At 46.8% G+C, this 24,142-nt stretch overlaps 1 protein-coding gene and 2 non-coding genes across 3 annotated transcripts in view; all 3 read left to right on the forward strand.

The window, feature by feature from the left end:
• Positions 1–24,142, forward strand: part of NCAPD2 (non-SMC condensin I complex subunit D2) — a 39,752-nt gene that overhangs the window by 1,978 nt on the left and 13,632 nt on the right. Inside the window, exons 3-14 of the mRNA XM_049771956.1 lie at positions 7,985–8,060; positions 8,628–8,686; positions 9,143–9,321; positions 10,699–10,841; positions 15,051–15,178; positions 15,249–15,372; positions 15,934–16,081; positions 19,708–19,905; positions 21,480–21,614; positions 21,894–21,984; positions 22,074–22,296; positions 23,667–23,791. Of these exons, the coding sequence (XP_049627913.1) occupies positions 7,985–8,060; positions 8,628–8,686; positions 9,143–9,321; positions 10,699–10,841; positions 15,051–15,178; positions 15,249–15,372; positions 15,934–16,081; positions 19,708–19,905; positions 21,480–21,614; positions 21,894–21,984; positions 22,074–22,296; positions 23,667–23,791 (1,629 nt within the window). The remainder of the gene's footprint in view (positions 1–7,984; positions 8,061–8,627; positions 8,687–9,142; positions 9,322–10,698; positions 10,842–15,050; positions 15,179–15,248; positions 15,373–15,933; positions 16,082–19,707; positions 19,906–21,479; positions 21,615–21,893; positions 21,985–22,073; positions 22,297–23,666; positions 23,792–24,142) is intronic.
• On the forward strand, positions 5,070–5,202 carry LOC126007758 (small nucleolar RNA SNORA30/SNORA37 family). Its single transcript, XR_007495243.1, has one exon. It is a non-coding gene; the product is annotated as a small nucleolar RNA SNORA30/SNORA37 family (small nucleolar RNA).
• LOC126008081 (small nucleolar RNA U85) lies at positions 8,748–9,067 on the forward strand. The gene has a single exon (XR_007495495.1). It is a non-coding gene; the product is annotated as a small nucleolar RNA U85 (small nucleolar RNA).

The following is a 24,142-nucleotide window of genomic DNA, read 5'->3' on the forward strand; positions in this document are numbered from 1 at the left end:
GCTGTGTTATCACTCTGGCCTCCATTTTCTCTTTTTTATTTCCCTTGGTTTATGGCCCACACCCAGCAATGCTAACGGATTACTTCTAGCTCTGCACTTGGGAATCACTCCTAGTGATATTTGAGGGACCATATGGGATGCTCAGGATTGTGCTTGGGTTGGCTGCACGCAGAGCAAGTACTATACTAAAGCTGTACTAGTGCTCCACACCTGCTGATGCTCTCACTTTTGGGGGGAGAGTGCACACCCAGCAACTCTCATGGGTTATTCCTGGCTCTGTGCTCAGAAATGTAGCCCCTGTAGGTTCAGGGGATCTATGCAATGCTGAGATCGAACCTGGGTCAGCTGCTTGCAAGGCAAGCCCCCTACCTGCTGTGCTATTGCTCCAGGCATCTGATATGCTTTCTTTTCTTTTTTTGTGGGGGGTACTAGTTTTGATTTTTGGGCCATACCCGGCAATGCTCAGGGGTTACTCCTGGCTATGCACTCAGAAATCACTCCTGGCAGGCTCAGGGACCATATGGGATGTTGGGGATCAAGCCCGGCTCTATCCTGGGTTGGCAGCATCCAAGGCAAACACCCTACCACTGTGCTATCACTCGCTCCAGCCCCTCTAGCCCCAGCAGCCAGTACTATTTATTTATTTTTATAATAGCTTTATTTATGTACCATGATTACGAACATGTTTGTATTTGAGTTTTAGTCATAAAAAGTACACCCCCTCACCAGTGCCACCTTCCTGTCACCAATGCCCCTCCCTTTCTCTTCCCCTACCCCCTGCCTGTCTTTGAGACAGGAATTCTATTCTACCATTGTCATGATAATTATTATTATTATTTTATTTATTTATTTTTTTTTTTGGTTTTTGGGCCATACCCGGCGGTGCTCAGGGGTTACTCCTGGCTGTCTGCTCAGAAATAGCTCCTGGCAGGCATGGGGGACCATATGGGACACCGGGATTTGAACCAACCACCTTTGGTCCTGGATCGGCTGCTTGCAAGGCAAACACCGCTGTGCTATCTCTCCGGGCCAGTCATGATAATTATTAGTGTAGTTATTTCGCTCACTTCCCTTACCACTCCTTGTGGTATGCTTTAATATCGACTGGCTTCAAATCTGGTTTTTCTAGCCCTCATCTCTATTGTCTTTGCATATCATTACCATAGTGTCTTTTATTTTTCTTAAATCCCACAGATGAATGAGACTATTCTGTGTCTATCTCTCTCTGGCTTATTTCTCAGCATAATAGTTCCCATGTCCATCCATGTATAGGAAATTTTTATGACGGCTGCATAGCATTCCATTGTGTAGATACACCACAGTTTCTTTTTTTTTTGTTTTTGTTTTTTTGTTTTTGTTTTTGGGCCACACCCAGCGGTGCTCCGGGGTTACTCCTGGCTGTCTGCTCAGAAATAGCTCCTGGCAGGCACGGGGGACCATATGGGACACCGGGATTTGAACCAACCACCTTTGGTCCTGGATCGGCTGCTTGCAAGGCAAACACCACTGTGCTATCTCTCCGGGCCCACACCACAGTTTCTTTAGCCATTCATCTGTTGTTGGGCATCTGGGTTGTTTCCAGAGTCTGGCTATTGTAAATAGCACTGCAATGAACATAGGCATGCAGAGTACATTTTGTATTGCGTTTTTGTGTTCCTAGGGTATATCCCTAAGAGTGGTATAGCTGGATCATATATGAGCTCAATTTCCAATTTTTTGAGGAATTTCATATTGTTTTCCATAAAGGCTGGACTAGACAGCATTCCACCAGCAGTGAATGAGAATTCCTTTCTCCCCACATCTCCGCCAGCACTGTTTGTTCTTGTTCTTTGTGATGTGTTCCAGTCTCTGTGGCATGAGATGGTACCTCATTGTTGTTTTGATTTGCATCACCCTGATGATTAATGATATGGGACAATTTTTTCATGTGCTTTTTGGCCATTTGTATTTCTTCTTTGAGAAATGTCTGCTGATATTGTTTCTTTTTTTTTTTTTTTTTTTTTTTGGTTTTTGGGCCACACCCGGCGGTGCTCAGGGGTTACTCCTGGCTGTCTGCTCAGAAATAGCTCCTGGCAGGCACAGGGGACCATATGGGACACCGGGATTCGAACCAACCACCTTTGGTCCTGGATCGGCTGCTTGCAAGGCAAATGCCGCTGTGCTATCTCTCCAGGCGCTGATATTGTTTCTTAAAGACATATTTTTCTCTTTCTCTTCCCTCATATTTCATGCTCAAAGTCTTTCAAAAGCTTTTACTACACTAAAAATATAGATCACTGTCTCAGGATGTCTGAGACTTTACACATGGTCTCTTTTTTTCTGTGTGGTAATAAAAAAATAATGTACGTTTAACCCTGAACAAACTGTGAACAATGCTGTTACTCATTAAAATTGATTAATGGGGCCAAGAGATAGTACAGTACAGTGGTTAGTGGTTATATATACATAGCCTGTGCCAGTCTTGGGTTTGTTTAATTTGTTGTAGCACACATGGACTCTGGAACACCATCAGATTATAGTCATGAAGGCCCCAAGCACTCAAGTGGTCCATGCAATCCCAAGTACTTGGGATCCTTCTGCACACTTCCCCAACCCCCCAAAATCTTTAGATGTCCTAGAGCAATTTATATATAATCAATAAGACTTTTGGGGCCAGAGCGATTGTACACTTGCCTTGCTCATGGCTACCCCAGGTTTGAACACTGGCATTTCATGTACTCCTCCAGCCTTGCCAGGATTAAGCCTTGGCCACCACCACATGCCCCCGCCCCCCAAAAAAACCCAAGTTGAACAGTCAGTGTGGGCCTGAAGAGTGAGCAAGCCACTTACCTTACACGTAGCTGACTTGAGTTTAATCCCTAGCACCTCATACCCGCCCGCCCCCCCCCCAAGCCCCACCAGGAGTGATTCTAAGCTCAGCTGAGTATGGGCCCAAATCAAAAGCAAAAACAAAAAATTTTGTACTTGTTAAAAGTGCCTTGTATCCTTTGTATCGCTTTGGATTAATTCCTAGAAATTATACTCTGAGGGCTAGAGAGAGAGTACAGCAGATAGTTGAACTGGGATCAATCTCCAGCATCTCATATGGATTTGGGGGACAGAATGCAGAGGCAGGAGTTAGCCTTGAGCAGCACATAGATATGGCCAATAATAGTGGGTGGCCCACTATTTTTATTGTGGACATACTATATATCATAGTATATATATATATATATATATATATATATATATGGTGTGTGTGTATATATGTATGTATGTATGTATGTACCGTATTTTCCGGCATATAAGATGACCTTTTTTTTTGGGGGGGGGGGGCCACACCCGGCGGTGCTCAGGGGTTACTCCTGGCTGTCTGCTCAGAAATAGCTCCTGGCTGGGCCGGGAAGGTGGCGCTAGAGGTAAGGTGTCTGCCTTGCAAGCGCTAGCGTAGGACGGACCGTGGTTCGATCCCCCGGTGTCCCATATGGTCCCCCCAAGCCAGGGGCGATTTCTGAGTGCATAGCCAGGAGTAACCCCTGAGCGTCAAATGGGTGTGGCCCAAAAACCAAAAAAAAAAAAAGAAAAGAAAAGAAATAGCTCCTGGCAGGCACGGGGGACCATATGGGACACCGGGATTCGAACCAACCACCTTTGGTCCTGGATCGACTGCTTGCAGGGCAAACACCGCTGTGCTATCTCTCCGGGCCCATAAGACGACTTTTGAAACAAAAAAGTCAACCGAAAATTGGAGGTTGTCTTATACGCCGAGTATATCCCGAAAAATGTTTCAATATGCTGCTAAACAAAAATTGTCTGAATACTGCCACAAAACAAATTTTCCAACTCGATCCTGCACCAATCACTGCAAGGCTGCTCGGACCGCCTCTCTGACTCAGTCAATCCAAGCAGGCTTTTTATGCATGCAAATTAGACACTGTTCTAGACCCCAATCTACACTGTAAAAAGCCTGCTCAGATTGGCCAGAGTCAGAGAGGACGTCTATTACAGTATAACCTTTGGACCTTTGCTTGTTGTGATTGGCTCACTGTGGAAGATACAGTTGCAGCACAGGAACATTCTGTCTTATACAACAAATATAGGCCTAAACCTATATTAGGGGGTCGTCTTATACGCCGGAAAATACGGTATATACCATGTAGCGAGGATTTTTGGGTTTTTTTTGGGGGGGGGGTTTGGTTTTTGGGTCACACCCAGCAGCCTCAGAGGTTACTCCTGACTATGCTCAGAAATCGCTCCTGGCAGGCTCTGGGGACCATATGGGATGCCAGGATTTGAACCACCTTGCATGCAAGGCAAACAACTTACCTCCATGCTATCTCTCCGGCCCATGTAGTGAGTTTTTTGATACATTGCTCTTTGTGAGAATTGAACCTAGTCCTCCAGCAGAGGAACCAAGTACTCTCATTTAGCTATGCAATCAGCCCCCAAGATACCTGTTCTGAGAGACTATTCCCAATTGTATTCAGAGTCACTCCTTGGCAATTCTCAGGGGACCATATATGGTTCTGAGGATCAAACAGGCACCAGGTGGGTGCAAGGCAAGCACCTTAATTTCTGTACTATCGCTCAGTCCTCTTTCGTTTTTGGGGGGGGCAGTTGGGCCATGCCTGGTGGTGCTCAGGGATTGAACCCAGGTCTGCCTCATGCAAGTCAACTCTCTACCCACTGTATTATCGCTCTAGCCCCAGGTTTCATTTTCTAATTTAAGTATTCACTGTACCAGCATTTTTCTTTTTTTTTTGGTTTTTGGGCCACACCCGTTTGATGCTCAGGGGTTACTCCTGGCTAAGCACTCAGAAATTGCCCCTGGCTTGGGGGGACCATATGGGACGCTGGGGGATCAAACCATGGGCCTTCCTTGGCTAGCGCTTGCAAGGCAAACACCTTACCTCTAGCGCCACCTCGCTGGCTCCTGTAACAGCATTTTTCACTTCAAACACTTTTCCTTTGTATTCACAACTTGGTTAACTACCGCTCTGACCCCAGAACCTGGAACTTTGACTCCAGTACTGAGAAGCAGGGAATGCTCAGGATAAGTTGAATTGTGTTGTACAGGAAATTAAGAGGTTCTAGCACTTTCACAGGTCCTGCCCCAGGCTGTGGGGCCAGGATTTGGTAGCTGGTGCTGAAAGAAAAACCCCTGGGTGGCATATTCTTGCCCTGGCATTGTGCCAGTGGCATATGTCACTTGGTGGGACAGACTGTTTTGTGCCTTTCTCTGTACCTTTAGTCTCTTTCCCTTCTCAGACTCCATTCAATAAAGAAGAGAGTAAAAGTAAAGGGAGAAAGTCAAAAGAACAGACTGAAGTGGAAGGACTGCCTGATGACCAAAAATAAAGCCATATAAGGCTGCAGCAATAGTAGAGGGGAAGGCACTTGCTTTATACATGGTTGACCTTGTTTTGATCTCCAGCCACCCATATAGTTACCCACCAGGAATGATTCCTGAGCACAGAACCAGGAATAAGTCCTGGACAGCAGGGTGTGGCCCCCAAACAAATAAAATAAATGGTATTAAGCTATTTTAACAAGATAAATAGAAATGGATTAAAATAGGTAACAGATCAGGCAGAGCAATAGCACAGCAGTAGGATAGCACAGCAGTAGGTCGTTTGCCTTCACACAGCTGATCCAGGATGGAAGGTGAAGGTGGTTTGAATCCTGGCATCCCATGTGGTCCCCCAAGCCAGGAGCGGTTTCTGAGCACATAGCTAGGAGTAACCCCTGAGCATCACCGGATGTGACTCCAAAACCAAAAAACAACTAAAAAACAGGTAACAGTAATAAGATATCGGGGCCGGAGAGATAGTACAGTGGCGTTTGCCTTGCAAGCAGCTGATCCAGGACCAAAGGTGGTTGGTTCAAATCCCGGTGTCCCATATGGTCCCCCATGCCTGCCAGGAGCTATTTCTGAGCAGACAGCCAGGAGTAACCCCTGAGCAACGCCGGGTGTGGCCCAAAAACAATATATATATTGGAGGGTAAGGATTTGATCCCCAGCAACCCCACTTTGGCCTTCTGAACCCCACCAAGAGTGTAGTGCTCCAAATAAGACCTGAGTACTGCTGGGTGGGTCCTCCAAACAAAAATATTAAAAAGCAGAAATAATGGCATTGGGCCTGAGAGATGAGCCTGAGAGAAGGCTTTGTGTAGGAAGCCTATGTTCACTCCCCAGAACCATGTCATGAATGACTCATCTTTCCAGTGACAGGCCCTCAAGTGAACATGGGAAGAATGGTTTAATGGGAAATAGCCATACTTGTAGCAGACAAGAATCTTCATTCGGGGTCTGGAGAGATAGCACAGCGGCGTTTGCCTTTCAAGCAGCCGATCCAGGACCAAAGGTGGTTGGTTCGAATCCCGGTGTCCCATATGGTCCCCCGTGCCTGCCAGGAGCTATTTCTGAGCAGACAGCCAGGAGTAACCCCTGAGCACCGCCAGGTGTGGTCCAAAAACCAAAAGAAAAAATCTTCATTTGGTGCTTCTCTTAATGGGCAAATGTGATGAAAAATAGGAATATTTGTGTTGGTTCAAAATATCCCTCTATAAGATGAGTTGGCAATGGGCAAATGCTAACTTTTCAGTGGCGATACCAGGCATACACTGCCCCATGCTGCAAGGTGCAGCATGCTAATCTACAGATTTGGGCTTGGTATGAGCATTTGAATGACCCCCAAATTATATCTACTCAATCTATTCATGAAAAAAATATAAGGCAGTCTCAACTTGCAGGGCAGTCCACAGAATAACCAGTTAGTAGACTTCACAATAGTAAGATCACTGAAGACAACAGTTGGAGGAAACAGAAAGGAGATACAGCAATGAGAAATGCATGGTTTCTGAATAGAATCTAAGAAAAGGAATGTAAAGAAATAGAAGCTGGAAAAATTCAAATAAGGTTCTACGAGTTCATTGTAGTCTTTCTCAGCCAGAGGAATGTGTGGGGCCTCAGGAAGACCAGAGGAGAAAAATTGCATAGTTCAGGAGGAGGCATGATACAAGATTAGGAGAGGGCCAAACAACAGATAAGACAGGGCCTCAGGAAGGAAATGAAGTTGGAGGGGGGGGCTAGCATCAGAAAACTGAGAAACACTGGCTGATAGTACTGAACTGAAAGATTTAGTTTAGGGCCGGAGAGATAGCATGGAGGTAAGGCGTTTGTTTGCCTTGCATGCAGAAGGACGGTGGTTTGAGTCCCGGTATCCCATATGGTCCCCTGAGCCTGCTAGGAGCCATTTCTGAGCATAGAGTCAGGAGTACCCCCTGGGCACTGCCGGATGTGAACCAAAAACCAAAAAAAAAGATGTAGTTTAAAAAGATTCATGTGTGTAATTAGTAGTACATGATTCCTGTATTGGTATTAATATTGGGTGAGCAGTCCAAAAACTCCATTCTGGTTTTGTCACTTTGATTGTTTCAAAATCAACAGGAATAGCCTGTATTTGTTTACAAACTGCTGACTTTTGTAGTAATAGTACAGCGGGTAAGTCTTGCCTTGCATGTGGCCAACCTGTGTTTCATCCCCAGCATCTCACATAATCCCCCGAGCACCTCCAGGAGTAAATTCTGAGTGCGGAACGAGGAGTAACCTTTGAACATCTCTGGGTGTGGCCCCAAAACCAAAAAAGTAAAATAACCCTGACAATTGCTTTTCCCATAAAATAGTCATAGATGCTGTTGGCTATGGCCAGTGGTGTGATGAAGTTCAGAGAGGCTTTAATTATAAAACAGGCCAGAGAGCTGCAGCATGTCTCAGGAACCTGAGTTTGTTCCCTGGTTTCCCCAAGTCCCCACCTGCACCACCAGCTCTGGGCTCCAAAACACATAGCACAGATTACTATTGTAATAGGTTACATGGTATGAACTGTTTTCCTTTTGTGGTTTTTAATTAACAAAAGCAATTAAGTTGATTGCCTGCCTTGAATACAGTTTACCCCCATCATCCTATCCCCTCTATACTAAGGAGTTTCTTTCTTCTGTACAGCATTTCAGGCTGCCTTCCGAGATCAGGGACCCCTGGCTATGCTGGAGCATTTTGATACCATCTACAGCATCTTACAGTAAGTAAAGCATTGGGCTGGTACTTTAAGAACCAAATGCTTTTGGGGCTAGAGTGATAGCGCAACTCGTAGGTCTCTTGCCTTGCATGCATCCAACTCAGGTTCAATCCTGGCATACCGTATAGTTTCCTGAATCTGCCGGGAACAATCCCTGTGAACAAAAATAAAAAGGGTAGGGGCATGGAATGCTTTTTTTTGGGGGGAGTGGGGGAACCCACACCCATAATGCTCAGGGTTTACTCTTGGCGGTGCACAGGAAGGCCGGAGATCGAATCCAAGTTGGCCATCTGTATGGCAATACCCTATTTGCTCTACCCTCTCTAGTCCTCTAATTGCTTTTTATTGCTAATTTATAAGGGTATTCTGAAATTTCAAATAGTTACACTAATTAGTGGATACTGGGTGCTGCTGTCTCAGCTGGGAAGCTTAAATCCTGTTCTTTCAGACCACCATTCTGTTTCTGATGGGCAATTTCATGTGTTGAGCAGTTGAGTCTTATGTTTTAAACCATTTGAATAAGTACCACAGCTCCTGGTCTCACCCCACATGTACTTTCTTTCCTCACAGTCACTTCCGAAGTCTAGATCCTGGCCTCAAGGAAGATACTCTGGAATTCCTGATCAAAGGTGTTATGGGTTGTGGGTAGGGACCAGGAGGCATTTATTGCTGTTTGTTTCCATTCTCTTAGCCATGTGATGATATCAAGGCTGTGGTGATTCAGTTGGTTTGGCCAAGTCCGGGGACCTTTAACTCGGGTCTGTAATCTTGGTGGACAATACAGAGCTCTGTGTGTTTGCTGTAAGGGCAGACCAACAAGATAATCTTCCTACTTTTGAATGAACTGTCTTTACTAGAGACTGTTCTTCCAGTTGTCAAGGAGAAACTGGTAACTGGAGTGAGACAGTAGGGACACGTTATATTCGGGAATCGGGTTGAGGCTCCTAAAGGACTTGGCTTGTGTTGTGACCACTGAGAGATGAACACAGATCTTTGGTAATCTGATGGCTGTGAGCGTGGATGGCTATGAAATGTGGTCTATGAGGAAAGGGAACAAAACCGACTCTCGATCTTGCCTCTTGTAGTGGTGTCCCGCCATTCCCAGGAGCTTCCAGCTATCCTGGAAGATGCCACTTTGAGTGTATCGGATAGAAGTGCCCATGTTAATGCCCTCAAAATGAATTGCTATGCCTTGATACGCCTCTTGGAATCCTTTGAGACCATGGCCAGCCGGACAAATCTCATGGACCTGGATCTTGCAAAGGTAATTGTTTCCTGGACTCATTTACTAGAGGATCCGAAAAAATGAATATGACATGTATTTAAGGAAAGCAGTCGGACATCAGGGAATCCAGTGATTCTATTTTTCACAGTCCTTCTGCTCTAATTTAGTGGTGATGAGGAAGTACTCAAAAGTATTCCATTGGGCTAGAGTGATAGGCATATCACTCAGCGGTAGGGCATTTGCCTTGCACATGGTCAACCCAGAACATCCCCGAGCCTGCCTGCCAGGAGTGATTTCTGAGTGCAAAGCCAGGAGTAACCCCTGAGTGCCACTGGGTGTGGTCCAAAAACCAAAAAAAAAAGAGGGGCCGGGAAGGTGGCTCTAGAGGTAAGGTGTCTGCCTTACAAGCGCTAGCCAAGGAACGGACCGTGGTTCGATCCCCCGGCGTCCCATATGGTCCCCCCAAGCCAGGGGCGATTTCTGAGCACATAGCCAGGAGTAACCCCTGAGCGTCAAATGGGTGTGGCCCAAAAACCAAAACCAAAAAAAAAAAAAAAGAAAAAGAAAAAGATCCCATCAGTCATCAGTCTCCTTCCTTGACATGTAGCTTTTTCTTTTTCTTTTTTTTTTTTTTTTTTGGTTTTTGGTTTTTGGGTCACACCCGGCGTTGCTCAGGGGTGACTCCTGGCTGTCTGCTCAGAAATAGCTCCTGGCAGGCACGGGGGACCATATGGGACACCGGGATTCGAACCAACCACCTTTGGTCCTGGGTTGGCTGCTTGCAAGGCAAACACCGCTGTGCTATCTCTCCGGGCCCTTTTTTTTTTTTTTTTAATTTTTGGTTTTTGGGCCACACCCAGCAGTGCTCCTGGCTATCTTCTCAGAAATAGCTCCTGGCAGGCACAGGGGACCATATGGGATGCCGGGATTTGAACCAACCACCTTAGGTCCTGGATCGGCTGCTTGCAAGGCAAACACCGCTGTGCTATCTCTCCGGCCCCAACATGTAGCTTTTTCAATTTTTAGTATATGTGCTGCCGAAGTGAGCACAGACATAGCTTTTTCATAGTTTGTAACTTAGAACACTTTTATATTACCTTGTTCCCTCAATTTCCTCTTTCCTTTCACCAAGTCCTTTGACTTGTACAAGTCCACTTGGATCTCGACCCTCCTCCTTGGCATGTGGAAAAAGATCAGGAGGTGAGAAGCCACCAACTCCATGATCTCTCCTGACTGGCTTGGTTTATTAATTCTTTGCAGCTACTCTGCTTCAGATCCATTTACCCAGGGTTAGAAATACAGCACTTGGGGTGACTTACAACTTATATCTTATCTCAGTGCTACATAATTTACAGTCTAGAGGATCTTGACCCTCTTCATTTCCCTTCTCCCCCAACATATGTGATCCATTTTTAGGGTAAGAAAGGCAGGTCCAAGGCAGCTCATGGCTTTGACTGGGAAGAAGAGAAGCAACCGATTCTTCAGCTTTTAACACAGTTGCTCCAACTGGACATTCGTCACCTGTGGAACCACTCAATAATTGAGGAGGAATTTGTCAGGTAAGTTAGTTCTGAAAAATTCTGAAAAAACAACAACAACAAAACAAAACAAAAAAAGGGCCAGAGAAATAGCATGGAGGTAGGGCATTTGCCTTGCATTCAGAAGGATGGTGGTTTGAATCCTGCCATCTCATATGGTCCCCCGAGTCTGCCAGGAGCGATTTCTGAGTGTAGAGCCAGGAGTAACCCCTGAGTGATGCCAAGTGTGACCCAAAAACCCAAACTCCCTCCCCCCCAAAAAAAGATGATTCTGGATCAGGAGTAATAGTACGGTGGGCATTGCACTTGCCGTGCATGCTCCTGACCCAGGCTCAATCATTGGCATCCCATGTGGTCCCCAGAGCACTGAGGAGTGATTTCTTTTTTTTTGTTTGTTTTTTTGTTTTTGGTTTTTGGGCCACACCAGTTTGACGCTCAGGGGTTACTCCTGGCTATGCGCTCAGAAATCGCCCCTGGCTTGGGGGGACCATATGGGACACCGGGGGATTGAACCAAGGTCTCTCCTACGCTAGCACTTGCAAGGCAGACACCTTACCTCTAGCGCCACCTTCCCGGCCCCTGAGTAGTGATTTCTGAGCATCGAACCAAGGGTAACCCCTGAGCATTGCTTGGTGTTGCCCAAAAACCAGCATACCAACTGGCTAATACCATGCAGAGCTATGAGGATAGAGACATAGGTGCTAGGTGGACATATGGACATATACTCATAAAGATGAGTTGTTAGAAATATGTCATATTAGAAGTGAATGTGAGTTGCTCCCCTCTTAATGCCCATTCATGCATGAACCAGTATTTAGTTTCTCCTGGGTGCATGGTTGATATCATTATAGGCACAGGAAACCGCTTATGCCCTCCCATATTTTGTTTTTAAACTGAGGATCAAACTCGGGTTATCTGCATGTAAGTGATCAAACTCGGGTTATCTGCATGTAAGTCATGTGTTTTAATGTTAAACTTTTTATCCTCAGCCTCTTGGAGTGTTTTGGGGTTTGGTTTGGTTTTGTGGGGGAAGAGGATTGTGGATTTTAGGGCTATATTCAGAGGTATTCATGCTATTCCTAGCTCTGAGCTCAATAAGTCATTTCTGGCAATGCTCACGATACCATGCTTTGCCAGGCACTGAACCTGGACCTCCTGCTTGTAAAGCATGTTATCAGCATTCTGAGCAACTTTTGGTCCCTAGATTATATTAAGAGCAGAAGATAAGTTTTTGTAAATAAGTAAAATATACATTTATTTTTTAATTTTATTTGATACAATCCAGGAAAAAGTGTAGGAAATAGGAGGCTTGATGGAATGGGATTGCGATTTCATTTTTATTTATTTCCTCCCCATCCCTTGTTTTTATTTATTTATTTATTTTTTTTTTTTTTTGGATTTTTGGGCCACACCCGGTAACGCTCAGGGGTTACTCCTGGCTATGTGCTCAGAAGTTGCTCCTGGCTTGGGGGACCATATGGGACACCGGGGGATCGAACCGCGGTCTGTCCAAGGCTAGCGCAGGCAAGGCAGGCACCTTACCTTCAGCGCCACCACCCGGCCCCTTTTTTTTTTTTTTTGGTTTGGTTTTTTTTTTGTTTTTGTTTTGTTTTGTTTTGTTTTGTTTTTTTGGGCCACACCCGGTAACGCTCAGGGGTTACTCCTGGCTATGCGCTCAGAAGTTGCTCCTGGCTTGGGGGACCATATGGGACACCGGGGGATCGAACCTCGGTCCGTCCAAGGCTAGCGCAGGCAAGGCAGGCACCTTACCTTTAGCGCCACCGCCCGGCCCCCATCCCTTGTTTTTATGGTGGAGTTGCAGTGACCAGGGATTTTGTACTCCTTTGTTGGTAGTGCTTTCACGTAGGTTCACCAAGGGATGTTCCCTTAGTCACAGTGCCCAGGTGATGGATGTGATGCTCGAGAGAGGTCACTGAGATGCTCCCAAGTGTGCTCCTCAGAGGTTGCACTTTCTGGCCAGGGTACCTGTACATCTTTTTAGTTGCAGGGTTCACTGGAGGTGCTACCCCTTTTTGTGGTGCTCATGCTCATGTACACCTGGCTATGGTTTGGCCAGAAATCATTTCCAGTTCCCATTCAAGGAAATGCAGAGAGTTGATCTGCCCTAACTGTATGCAGCACATGTGGGCCACCTGGATCCGAAGCCATGACCATGCCCTTGTAACTGCTAGCACTCCAAGCCACTGTGTTTTTCTGGGCCCAGGGATAACGATTGGAAATTAGCCCTTCTAGGAAGACCTTGAAAGAGACCTTCCCAGCAGAAGTAATAAGGGGTATGAGGAGATCTGGAGGAAGAGGAAGGTGAAGGAGTGACAAGTGGAAATCCCAAGTAAGAGGCTATGTCAGTAATGGACAAGGCCAATAGCTGAGAGAAAGAACAAATAGGGGGGACTTAGGAGTACCAAATTGTGTTCGGCACTGCTTGCCTCAGTGGTGACCTTTTTCAGCATGAGGTGGCACCAAAGGTTCTGGGCAGGACACATAAAGGGACTGACTTTTCCTCTTTTTTTTTTTTTTTTTTTTTTTTTTTTTTTTTTTTTTGGTTTTTGGGCCACACCCTGTGACGCTCAGGGGTTACTCCTGGCTATGCGCTCAGAAGTTGCTCCTGGCTTCTTGGGGGACCATATGGGATGCCGGGGGATCGAACCGCGGTCTGTCCTAGGCTAGCGCAGGCAAGGCAGGCACCTTACCTCCAGCGCCACCGCCCGGCCCCTTTTTTTTTTTTTTTTTGAGTTTTCCTCTTAATGGTCATCCTTACTGATCCCTGGAAACAGACTGTGGGGTCAGGGAGGAATCAGCAGTCACAAAGCTGTTGTAGGAACCTGAGCAAGAGAAGCCAGTGGCTTTAAGGCCAAAGGGTACTTACTTAACATGGCTTGCGGCTGACCCCAGTTTGATTCCCAGCACCACATGATTCTGGAGCACTGAGCTGGGAGTAGCAATAGTTGAGGGAAAGTGGTACTTTTTGTTTTTTCTTTGGGGGGGTACTAGGGGAGGTACATAATTAATCCAATTATGTTTTATTACTTGAGCTCTCCCCGCCCCCCCCCCCCATTTTTTGTTGCTATGGGGGCCAGAGATAAGGCCCAGGGCATTAGGTGCTCTGCCATTTCACTTCCCTAGCTTAGTACTTTTTTTTTTCTTTTTTTTCTTTTTTTTGGGGGGGGGGTTTGGTTTTGGGGCCACACCCAGCGATGCTCAGGGATTACTCCTGGCTGTCTGCTCAGAAATAGCTCCTGGCAGGCACGGGGACCATATGGGACACTGGGATTCGAACCAACCACCTTAGATCCTGGATTGGCTGCTTGCAAGGCAAACGCCGCTGTGCTATATCTCTGGGCCCAGCTTAGTACTTTTTCTTGTGATTTTTTTTTTGGGGGGCTGGCAAAACATTATACTCCAAAATATGTATTCAGCATCTGAATCTGGTATTACTTGGATGCTGAATAAACACATTTTGTCATGTTCCAAACAAAATTTGTAACTACCCCCTAACCCCCCTGCATATCTCACAACTATCACCCCATTTCAGTTAATAGCAGCTTGACTCTTCAGATGCTCTCAGACTAAAACTGAAGAGAAGGGCTGGAGTGGGTCAGGCACTTATTTGCCTTGCATGTGGTCTACCCAGGTTTGATCAGTAGCAGCCCATATGGTTCCCTGAGTTCATCAAGAGTGATCCCTGGGTCTGAGAGATAGCATGGAGGTAGCGTGTTTGCCTTGCATGCACAAGAACGGTGGTTTGAATCCCAGCATCCCATATGGTCTCCTGAGCCTGCCAGGGGCAATTTCTGAGCATAGAGCCAGGAGTAATCCCTGAGTGTTGCCGGGTGTGATCCCCCCCCCAAAAAAGAGTGATCCCTATATGCAGAACCACTAGGAGTAACTGGTGCACTGCTGGGTTTAGCCCCCAAACAAAAACTAACCCCAAAAGGCCACTCTAACTTTGGAGCCAGTAAAGAGAATAAGGGGCTGGAGAGAATAGTAAAGGGGTTAAGGTACTTAACCTGTCTTGCATGTGACTAACCCTTATTTGAACCCTGACACCACATGGAGTCTCCTGAATACTTTTTTCTGGATGTGTGCCCCCTGGCAAAAAAAAAATGACTAAATGAGACTAGACCCCACTATAACTGTGTGTCCATGACTGTTTTCACATCTTGGTCTTCTTTTTTCTTTTTTTTTTAACATCTTGGTCTTCTGTTTCAGTTTGGTGACTGGCTGTTGCTACCGCCTCCTGGAGAACCCCACCATCGGCCACCAAAAGAACCGGCCCACGCGCGAGGCCATCATGCGTCTGCTGGGCGTCGCCCTGACACGCTATAATCACATGCTCAGTAAGTTCTCTCCACTCTGCTTCACCCTGTCTGTGCAGTCCAGAAGCACTCACAAGGAAACCTTCCCTAGGTGCCACTGTGAAGATCATCCAGATGCTGCAACATTATGAACATCTGGCACCTGTCCTGGTAGCAGCTGTGAGTCTCTGGGCAAATGATTTTGGAATGAAGAGCATCGTGGGAGAGATTATAAGGTGACTTCCTTCTCTTAAATTTCCTTTTTTATTTTTATTTTTTGGTTTTGGGGCTACACCTGGTGGTGCTCCTGGCTCTGAGCTCAGAAGTCGCTCCTGGCAGGCTCGGGGGACCCTATGGGATGCTGGGGTTCCAACCACCGTTCGTCTGGGTCAACCATGTGTAAGGCAAACGCCCTACCACCATGCACTCCCACCTCTGGTTCTCATTTTTTTTTTTTTTGTTTTGTTTTGTTTTGTTTTCAGCCACACCCGTTTGATGCTCAGGTGTTACTCCTGGCTAAGCACTCAGAAATCGCCCCTGGCTTGGGGGGACCATATGGGACATCAGGGGATCAAACCTCGGTCCTTCCTTGGCTAGCACTTGCAAGGCAGACACCTTACCTCTAGCACCACCTCACCGGCCCCTGGTTCTCTTAAATTTCTGATTCTCATTTGCCTCATGGAGAAGAGCAAGTTTGGGAATTGAGTCTCAGCCACCTGGAGATCTTCAAACCCTGTCTCTGCTGGCGCTGAATTCTGACGTCACCATGCTGTGGCTTTGTCTCCTTTCCTATGTAGAGAGATTGGACAGAAGTGTCCCCAGGAACTGAGTCGGGACCCTGCAGGGGCAAAGGGCTTTGCAGCTTTCCTGACAGAGTTAGCAGAGCGTGTCCCTGCTATCCTGATGTCCAGCATGTGTGTTTTGCTAGATCATCTGGATGGAGAGGTAAGTTGCTCCTTCGAGGTCAGATTCTTTTTTTTTTTTTTTTTTTTTTGGTTTTTGGGCCACACCTGCTTGACGCTCAGGGGTTACTCCTGGCTATGTGCTCAGAAATCGCCACTGGCTTGGGGGGACCATATGGGACGCCGGGGGATCGAACCGCGGTCCTTCCTTGGCTAGCGCTTGCAAGGCAGACACCTTACCTCCAGCGCCACCTACCCGGCCCCGAGGTCAGATTCTTTTCCCTCTTCCTCACGTCCATCCCTCCCTCCTTTCTTCCCTTCCTTCCTTCCTTTCCCTTCTTTCTTCCCTCCTTTCTACCTTCTTTCCTTCCCTCCTTTCATCTTTCCTTTCTTTGTTCCCTCCTTCCTTTTTCTTTTTTCTTTTCTCCCTCCTATTCCACTCCTTCCTCCTCTTCTTCCATTCCCTCCCCAGGACCTCACATATGTAAGGTAACTGAGCTGTTTCCCTGGTCTAGAGCTCAGATTCTTATTTTATTTATACTGTATGTGTTTGTGTGTGACAGGTATTTTGGAGCCACATGCAGAATTGCATAGAGCTTGTTCCTGACTCTATGCTCAGGGATTGTGTTGGCCCAAGGTTGCCAGAATGGCCTCGGCAGCCTGGTGGGGCCTTGTGCCTATCCATAGATGCTAGCATGTAGCAACTGCCTGCTCTGGGGGTCTGGGGGGCCGGAAGGAAGGAGGGAAAGAAGAAGGGATGGGGAGAGAGAGAAATCAGGTATACTTAGATAGAAATTCACCAGTCAGAGGTGGCCTGGTACAAAAAAGAAAGAAAAGGAAACAGATATAAAGCAAGAGAGCATCTCACTGATGCTTTATCTTTGGACCCTGCGGGCGAGCAGGTGCTGCTCTGGTCACTATTCTCCCCCCACCAACAGTCCAAATTTTCCCTTTTATCCCAACATGATGGGGACATGTCCAGGTTCAACTGTTAGTTATTATTAGTGAGGTATTCAAGGGGCACGTCCAAGTACAAGTGGGCTATCCTAGGGCCATGTCCAAGTCCAACTACCATATGAAGGATGACAATTGACTCGGGGAACCATCTATGGTGCTGGGGATTGAAGTTGGATCAGCCACATACAAGGCAAGTGCCCTGCCTGCTGCACTATAACTTTGACTGTAAGAATTCAGATTATTTTTTCCTGCCCCCTCCCAGAACTCAGATTTTTTTATATCAATATTTTACCCATTGCCCCCCTCCTCTCCCCAGGCTGAATTTCAAACTCAGTGCCTCAGTAATCAGTTGCTAAACTAAATCCCTGAGCAATAGGCTTTCTTTTCTCTCTCTCTGTTTTTTGGCAATACCTGGCTGTGCTGATGATGTACACTGCCTCTAAAAGTGTTCAAAAAACACTTCTGGTGACGCTCAGGGAACCATATGTGTTGGTGTACCTAGCTAAGACCCTGGATTTGGGTGTAGATACCTAAGACCCACCCATTTTTGGGAGGGGTCTTGGGAACCGGATATTAGGTGTGACCTTACCTGCAAGACCCGGCCCATTCCTGGGAGGGGTCTTGGAAAAGTTAGATAAGCCTTGAACCAAGGGGATTCGGCAGCCCCTTTCTGCGCTGCTGGGCGCTCTGGCTTTTGGGTCGTTGCCTCTTTTGGTCTTGGACCAGGATGGAGGCCAAAGGGAAGATGGCTGAAAGGGTTAAGACGCAGGGTAGCCTAGAAGGGCTGAATGCGGGGCCGGGCGGTGGCGCTGGAGGTAAGGTGCCTGCCTTGCCTGCGCTAGCCTAGGACGGACCGCGGTTCGATCCCCCGGCGTCCCATATGGTCCCCCAAGAAGCCAGGAGCAACTTCTGAGCGCATAGCCAGGAGTAACCCCTGAGCGTCACAGGGTGTGGCCCAAAAACAAAAAAAAAAAAAAAAAAAAAAAAAGAAGGGCTGAATGCTTAAAAGGTTATGAGATAGGCCACACACATGTGGTGAATAGGGCATGAATAAAGCTGATGCTTCCTGATGCCTGTCTCTGGATGAGTCTGATTTCCGCAGTTTACCTGGGCCTGGGACCCGCCGGCTAAATGGGGTTGCAGAGCCACGTGGCCTGGGGTGGCAGAAAGAAATCCATTGCCATCCACCGCCATCCAGCACCATTCTTAATTATTTAATACAACAATATGGAATGCTGGGGATTAAGCCCAGGTTGGCTGCATGCAAGGCAAATACCCTACCTGCTATATTATTATTGCCCTTTCTTTTTAGACTTTCTTTTTAATACTTATTTATAATAGTGTTAATGGGTTTTAGTGTTTATATATAAAGTTAGGTAATTTCACCACCAGCAGTGCACCAAGAACCATCTACCACTGTTGTTTTGCCACTTCTAGTACCCCCTTCCTCCTGGTTAAGCTCATCCCTTCCTCTTCTCTCATTCCAGTAACCTCAGTTCTGTTGTCAGAATTCACAAGTTCATTTTGATTCACTTCTGTCCATTTCTCTATCAGTGAATTTATCTATCATTCCTATCCTCTCTCCCACTTTTTTCTCTTTTCCTGACTCCTTTGTTCTACCCAAGTTGTAGCAAAAGGTCAGATTTTGTCTTCTTTTTTCCTTGGAATTTTTTTTGGGGGGAGGGAGCTTGGCTCATTTCTAACCCTGCTTTCAGGGGTCACTTCTGAGATCATATGGGGTTCCTGATGCACATGCAAAGCAAACGCCCTACTCACTGTACCAGTCCCTTTTTTTTTTTAATTTCATCTTCTTAAAACTGAGGAGTATTTCGTTGTATGTATATACCATAACTCTTTATCCAGACAGCTGTCATTGGGCATTTTGGTTGTTTTCCTAACCCTAACCCTAATGGTAATGGGAAGAAACAGAGGCAAGGATCAAAGACTTTGGGAGATGAGATGAAAGACCACTGAATGTGTGCATATGGGAAACAAGCACAGCTTCAGACCCAACGACCACCATGGTTACCTGGATAGAAAGGGAAGAAATTCTCCTGGGTTTTTGGTTTTAGCCCTTCAGGCTCCTCTAAGTGAACTAAATCCATAGGGGAGTCAGATTTTGCCAGTGACATCTGAGGTCCCAGGATCTAAGCAGCAGACCAAGAAAAAAAAAAATTACATCTAAAACTAGCTGATCCTGGCCCGGAGAGATAGCACAGCGGCGTTTGCCTTGCAAGCAGCCAATCCAGGACCAAAGGTGGTTGGTTCGAATCCTGGTGTCCCATATGGTCCCCCGTGCCTGCCAGGAGCTATTTCTGAGCAGACAGCCAGGAGTAACCCCTGAGCACTGCCGGGTGTGACCCAAAAAGCAAAAATAAATAAATAAATAAATAAATGAATGAATGAATGAATGAATGAATAAATAAAACTAGCTGATCCTAACAAAATGTCTTGCCACATCTGTATCCTCAGATGGGTAAAGTTTTGTGTTTTTGTTTTGGGGCCACACCTGGCACTCCTGACTCTGCGCTCAGGTATGACTTCTGGCAGGCTCAGGGACATATGGGATGCTGGTGAATGAACCCAGGTCTGCCCCATGTAAGGCAAATGCTCTCCCTGAGTGCTATCACTTCGACCCAGATGGGTACGATTTTAGGAAAAGGAAATTAGTATCAGCTTGTAAAGGTTCACACCTCTTTTTTTTCTCTCAAGAATTACACCATGCGCAATGCAGTACTGGCAGGCATGGCGGAGATGGTGCTGCAGGTTCTGAACGGTGATCAGCTGGAGGAGTCAGCTCGAAATACCAGAGACCAGTTCTTGGACACCTTGCAGGCCCATGGCCATGACGTCAACTCCTTTGTACGAAGCAAAGTTCTGCAACTTTTCACCCGAATCGTCCAACAGAAGGTAAGCAACCTTCTACACTAACAACCGCCAACTACTGTTACGTCTATCAAGGGAAGAAACAGGAATCAGGTACGAAAAGAAAGGGTTCTAAGGGAGAATCTAAAATTCTTATTTGGAGGCCCAAGAGATAGTACAGCAGGTAAGGTTCCTACCTTGCATGCATCCAACCCAGCTTCAATCCTTGCCAACCCATATTGTCTCCCAAATTTGTCAGGACTGATCCCTGAGCTAAGAACCACAAGAAGCATCTGGGCAGCTGTGGCCCCAAACCAAATAACTCAATAAATTTCAGGTTTATGCTACCAGTAATAAGATTCTCCTCTGGTGCCAGAGCCATAGCACAGTGGAAGGGCATTTGCCTTGCTCATGGCCAACCCAGGGTGGAACTGGGTTTAATTCCCAGCATCCTAGTGACCCCTGAGCACTGCTGGGTGTGGCCCAAAAAAAACAAAAACAAAAAAGGTGGGGGGGGGGGCGTAGAGATAGCACAGCATTAAGGCATTTGCCTTGCATGCAGAGGGATGGTGGTTCAAATCCCGGTATCCCATATGGTTCCCCGAACCTGCCGAGGGCGATTTCTGAGCGTAGAGCCAGGAGTAGCCCCTGAGCGCTGCCGGGTGTGATTTTCCCCCCCACCCCCAATTTATCCTCAACTGAGTACCAAGGTTCCTGGCTCCATTTAAGATGTAGGGATTTAAGATTTTGGGATTGGAGCCATAGTACAGAAGGAAGGGGCTTGCCTCACCTGTGACCAACATGAGTTTGTTCCTTAGCACCAAGTAGTCCCTCAAGCCAGCAGGAGTGATCCCTGAATACAGAACCAGGATTAAGCCCTGAGCACAGCCAGATGTGGCCACAAAACAAAAAAGAATGTATTACACAGGGCCGGAGTGATAGCGTAGTGGTAGGGCGTTTGCTTTGCATGTAGGTGGTGCAGGACGGACCTTGTTTCAATCCCTGGCATCCCATATGGTCCCTGAGCCAGGAATGATTTCTAAGTGTATAGCCAGGAGTAACCCCTGAGCGTCACCGGGTGTGGCCCAAAAACCAACAAAAAAGAATTTTTTTTGTTTTGCTTTTTATTTTGTTTTGGTTTGTTTTTGTCACACCTGGTGCCACTTGGGTTATTCCTGGCTCTGTGCTCAGAAATCACTCCTGGCAGTCACAGGGGACCATATAGGATGCCGATTCGAACCAACATTGGTCTTGGGTTGGCCACTTGCAAAATAAACGCCCTATTGCTGTGCTATCTCTAGAGCCCCAACAACAACAAAAAAATGTATTATACTATTATAAAAAATAATCCTTAATTGCTGCATGTCTGTAGACAAGTTTCACATAGCTAAGTCACAATAGAACAGGTTTCTTTAGAAGAGGTGAGGGCTCAGTGTGCAACTCAGGGGTGAGGGGATGCCTCACATGTAGAATGTTCTGAGTATCTTAATCCCTAGAGCTCCCCCCCCCCCCACATACACACATTGAGTAGATAGTTCATTTGGTGTTGACCTGGTGGTCATCCTGAACAGACAGGAAGTTGCCCGATGTAAACTGGCCCTTTCTTCCTGTGCCTCTAGGCTCTCCCCCTGACACGCTTCCAGGCTGTGGTCGCCTTAGCCGTGGGACGTCTGTCAGACAAATCAGTGTTGGTCTGCAAGAATGCCATCCAACTGCTGGCTGCATTTCTGGCCAATAACCCCTTCTCTTGCAAGGTAAGAAGACTTCCTCCGACCAGAAGAGGAGATTGAGGAGGCCAGAGCCATAGCACAACGAGTGTGCAAGGCATTGGCCTTGCACATGGTGGACCTGGGATCCATTCCCGGCACCTCATATTGTCTCCTTGAGTCTGCCAGAATTAATTCCTGAGTTCATAGCCAGGAGTAACCTTTTTTTTCTGGCCCATAAATCTAAAAGAAAAAGAGGCAGTTGTAAGGGAGATTAGATGATTTTTTACTTCCTTAGTAACCCTGACACTCCTTTGTTCTTGCCAGCTCAGTGATGCCGACCTCAAGGGTCCTCTGCAGAAGGAAACCCAAAAGTTACAAGAGCTAAGGGCCCAGCGGCAGCGAGCCATGGCTGCTAGTGAGTACTTCTTGGGCTGCTTTCCCAATACTTACAGCCAGCACCCCACCTGGGCAGTGAGAGATTCTAAGCAAGGATTTCTTCCTCAGTTTCTCCCTCACTAGAGCCTGCAGAAGAGTGGGAGGCCATGCTGCCTGAGCTGAAGGCCACCCTGCAGCAGTGTCTCCTGCCATGCCAGGAAGATCAGGTGACAGAGGAAATTGCCAGGACAGAAACCCTCGAAGATGAGGCGCCAAAGGAAATTGCTGAGACACAGACCCCTGAAGAGGTGGAAAGACACATCCAGCAGCTGCTGACCAAAGCTCGTTACAAGTAGGTGACAAAACGAACTCTGCTACATAGGCTTCTTCAGGGTCAGAGTTCACCTCTGAGAAATAAGATTCCATTAAAATGAACTGCATGGGGCCGGAGAAATAGTCTAACAGTAGGATTCAATCTCCATCATTTCATATGGTTCCTTCAGTACTGCCAGGAGTCCTGAACACAGAACAGGTGTGGCCTATAAAAGAAAAGAAAGTAAATGGCACGTAGGGCTCCTTCCTGGTCTCAGATGATGGCAGGTGCTTTCATTGTACCTCCCACTGGTCTCTGCCACATCGATGCAGAAATCATGGTCAACAGTAAGCATACTTTTCTGTTTTCCCAGATGGCAGAGACAAAAAAGATTTTTTAACAAAAGAGACTGTATATGAACATTATTATAATTAACTTGCCCAAGTCTCGCCTTTCTTTGAAGAATGCCTATATAGGGGCCAGAGAGATAGCATGGAGGTAGGGCATTTGCCTTGCATGCAGAAGGACGGTGCTTTGAATCCCGGCATCCCATGTGGTCCCCTGAGCCCACCAGGAGCAATTTCTGAGCGTAGAGCCAGGAGTAACCCCTGAACGCTGCTATGTGTCACCCCCCCCCCAAAAAAAAAAACAAAAAAAAATGCTTATATAAATCTAACTTTGTAAATTAGGGTGCTTATAGGAGGTTTGAACTCTACTTGGCCATGCTGCTTCTGGCTCTGTGCTCAAGGACCACTTGTGCTGGCGGCAATCAAGGGACCATAGGCAATGCCAAGGACCAAGTCAGGTCAAACACATGCAAGACAAGCACCTTAACCACAAACCTCATTTGAGGTTTAAAGGACTATAGTAAAACCTTATTTCACAAGTGGAAAAAGTGATTTGAGCTCCCCATTAGTAACTGTCTCACCAAGTGTATCTTTTTCTCTTGGTGAACTTCTGAGATCTGCTCTCAGTTGTTAGTTTTGGATGGGTTAGACCTCACTAGATGCTGCCTAATACAGAATTTACTCCTGGCTCTGCTTTTGGGGATCACTCCTGATGGGGCTTAGAGGGCCATCTGGGGTACTAGAGATACAACCTGGGTCAGCTGCTTACAAGGCAAATGCCTTCACCTATATTATCTCTCTGGCCACCCTCACTCATTTTTTTTGCCCTCCCCTGCCCCCCAGCAGTGGTCATACATTCTGGGGGGCCACTCCCAGTAATACTTAGCTGGCTTTGTGGGCCAGATAGTCCATTGCTCAGGCCCAGTAGTGCTAGGCCCCCAGAGCTGTCTCCTCCAGTGCTCAAGGAAGCATTGACACGGGGCATGACACGCAGGGGTCTCTGCATGTATATATATGTTTCAGTGCTTAAGACTCGGTGGTGACAGGCTGACACTCTTTCAGGCAGGCCATCGCTCTTAGCCAGGAGGCCTCGCGCCACTTCCGGAAGTCTGAGCCCTTCAGTCTCGTGGACCCAGAGCAGTCGGAGGAGACCCAGGTCCTAAGTCTCTTGGAGACCATCTTCAAAGGTGATTCCTTTTCCTGGGCTGAAGTGATAGATAGTACATGGGAAGGGCATTTATCTTACACATGGCCGAGCCAGGAGTAAGCCCTGAACATCGCCAAGTGTGGCCCCAAACCAAAATAGGGGTATATTTTCAAACTGCCAATGATTTTTGGAACCTTTTGAGAAATCAAGATTTTTTTTTGTGTGTTTTCTTTTAGGGGCACACCCAGCGATGCTCAGAGGTTACTCTGCACTCATGGATCACTCCTGGTGCTACTCAGGGGACCATATGGGATGTTGGGGATCAAAACCCAGGTTGGCCACATGCAAGGCAAGCACCCTTTCCACAGTGTTGTTGCTCTGGCCGTGAACC

Source organism: Suncus etruscus, chromosome 4 (genome assembly GCF_024139225.1).
Source record: "Suncus etruscus isolate mSunEtr1 chromosome 4, mSunEtr1.pri.cur, whole genome shotgun sequence".
NCBI lineage: Eukaryota > Metazoa > Chordata > Mammalia > Eulipotyphla > Soricidae > Suncus > Suncus etruscus.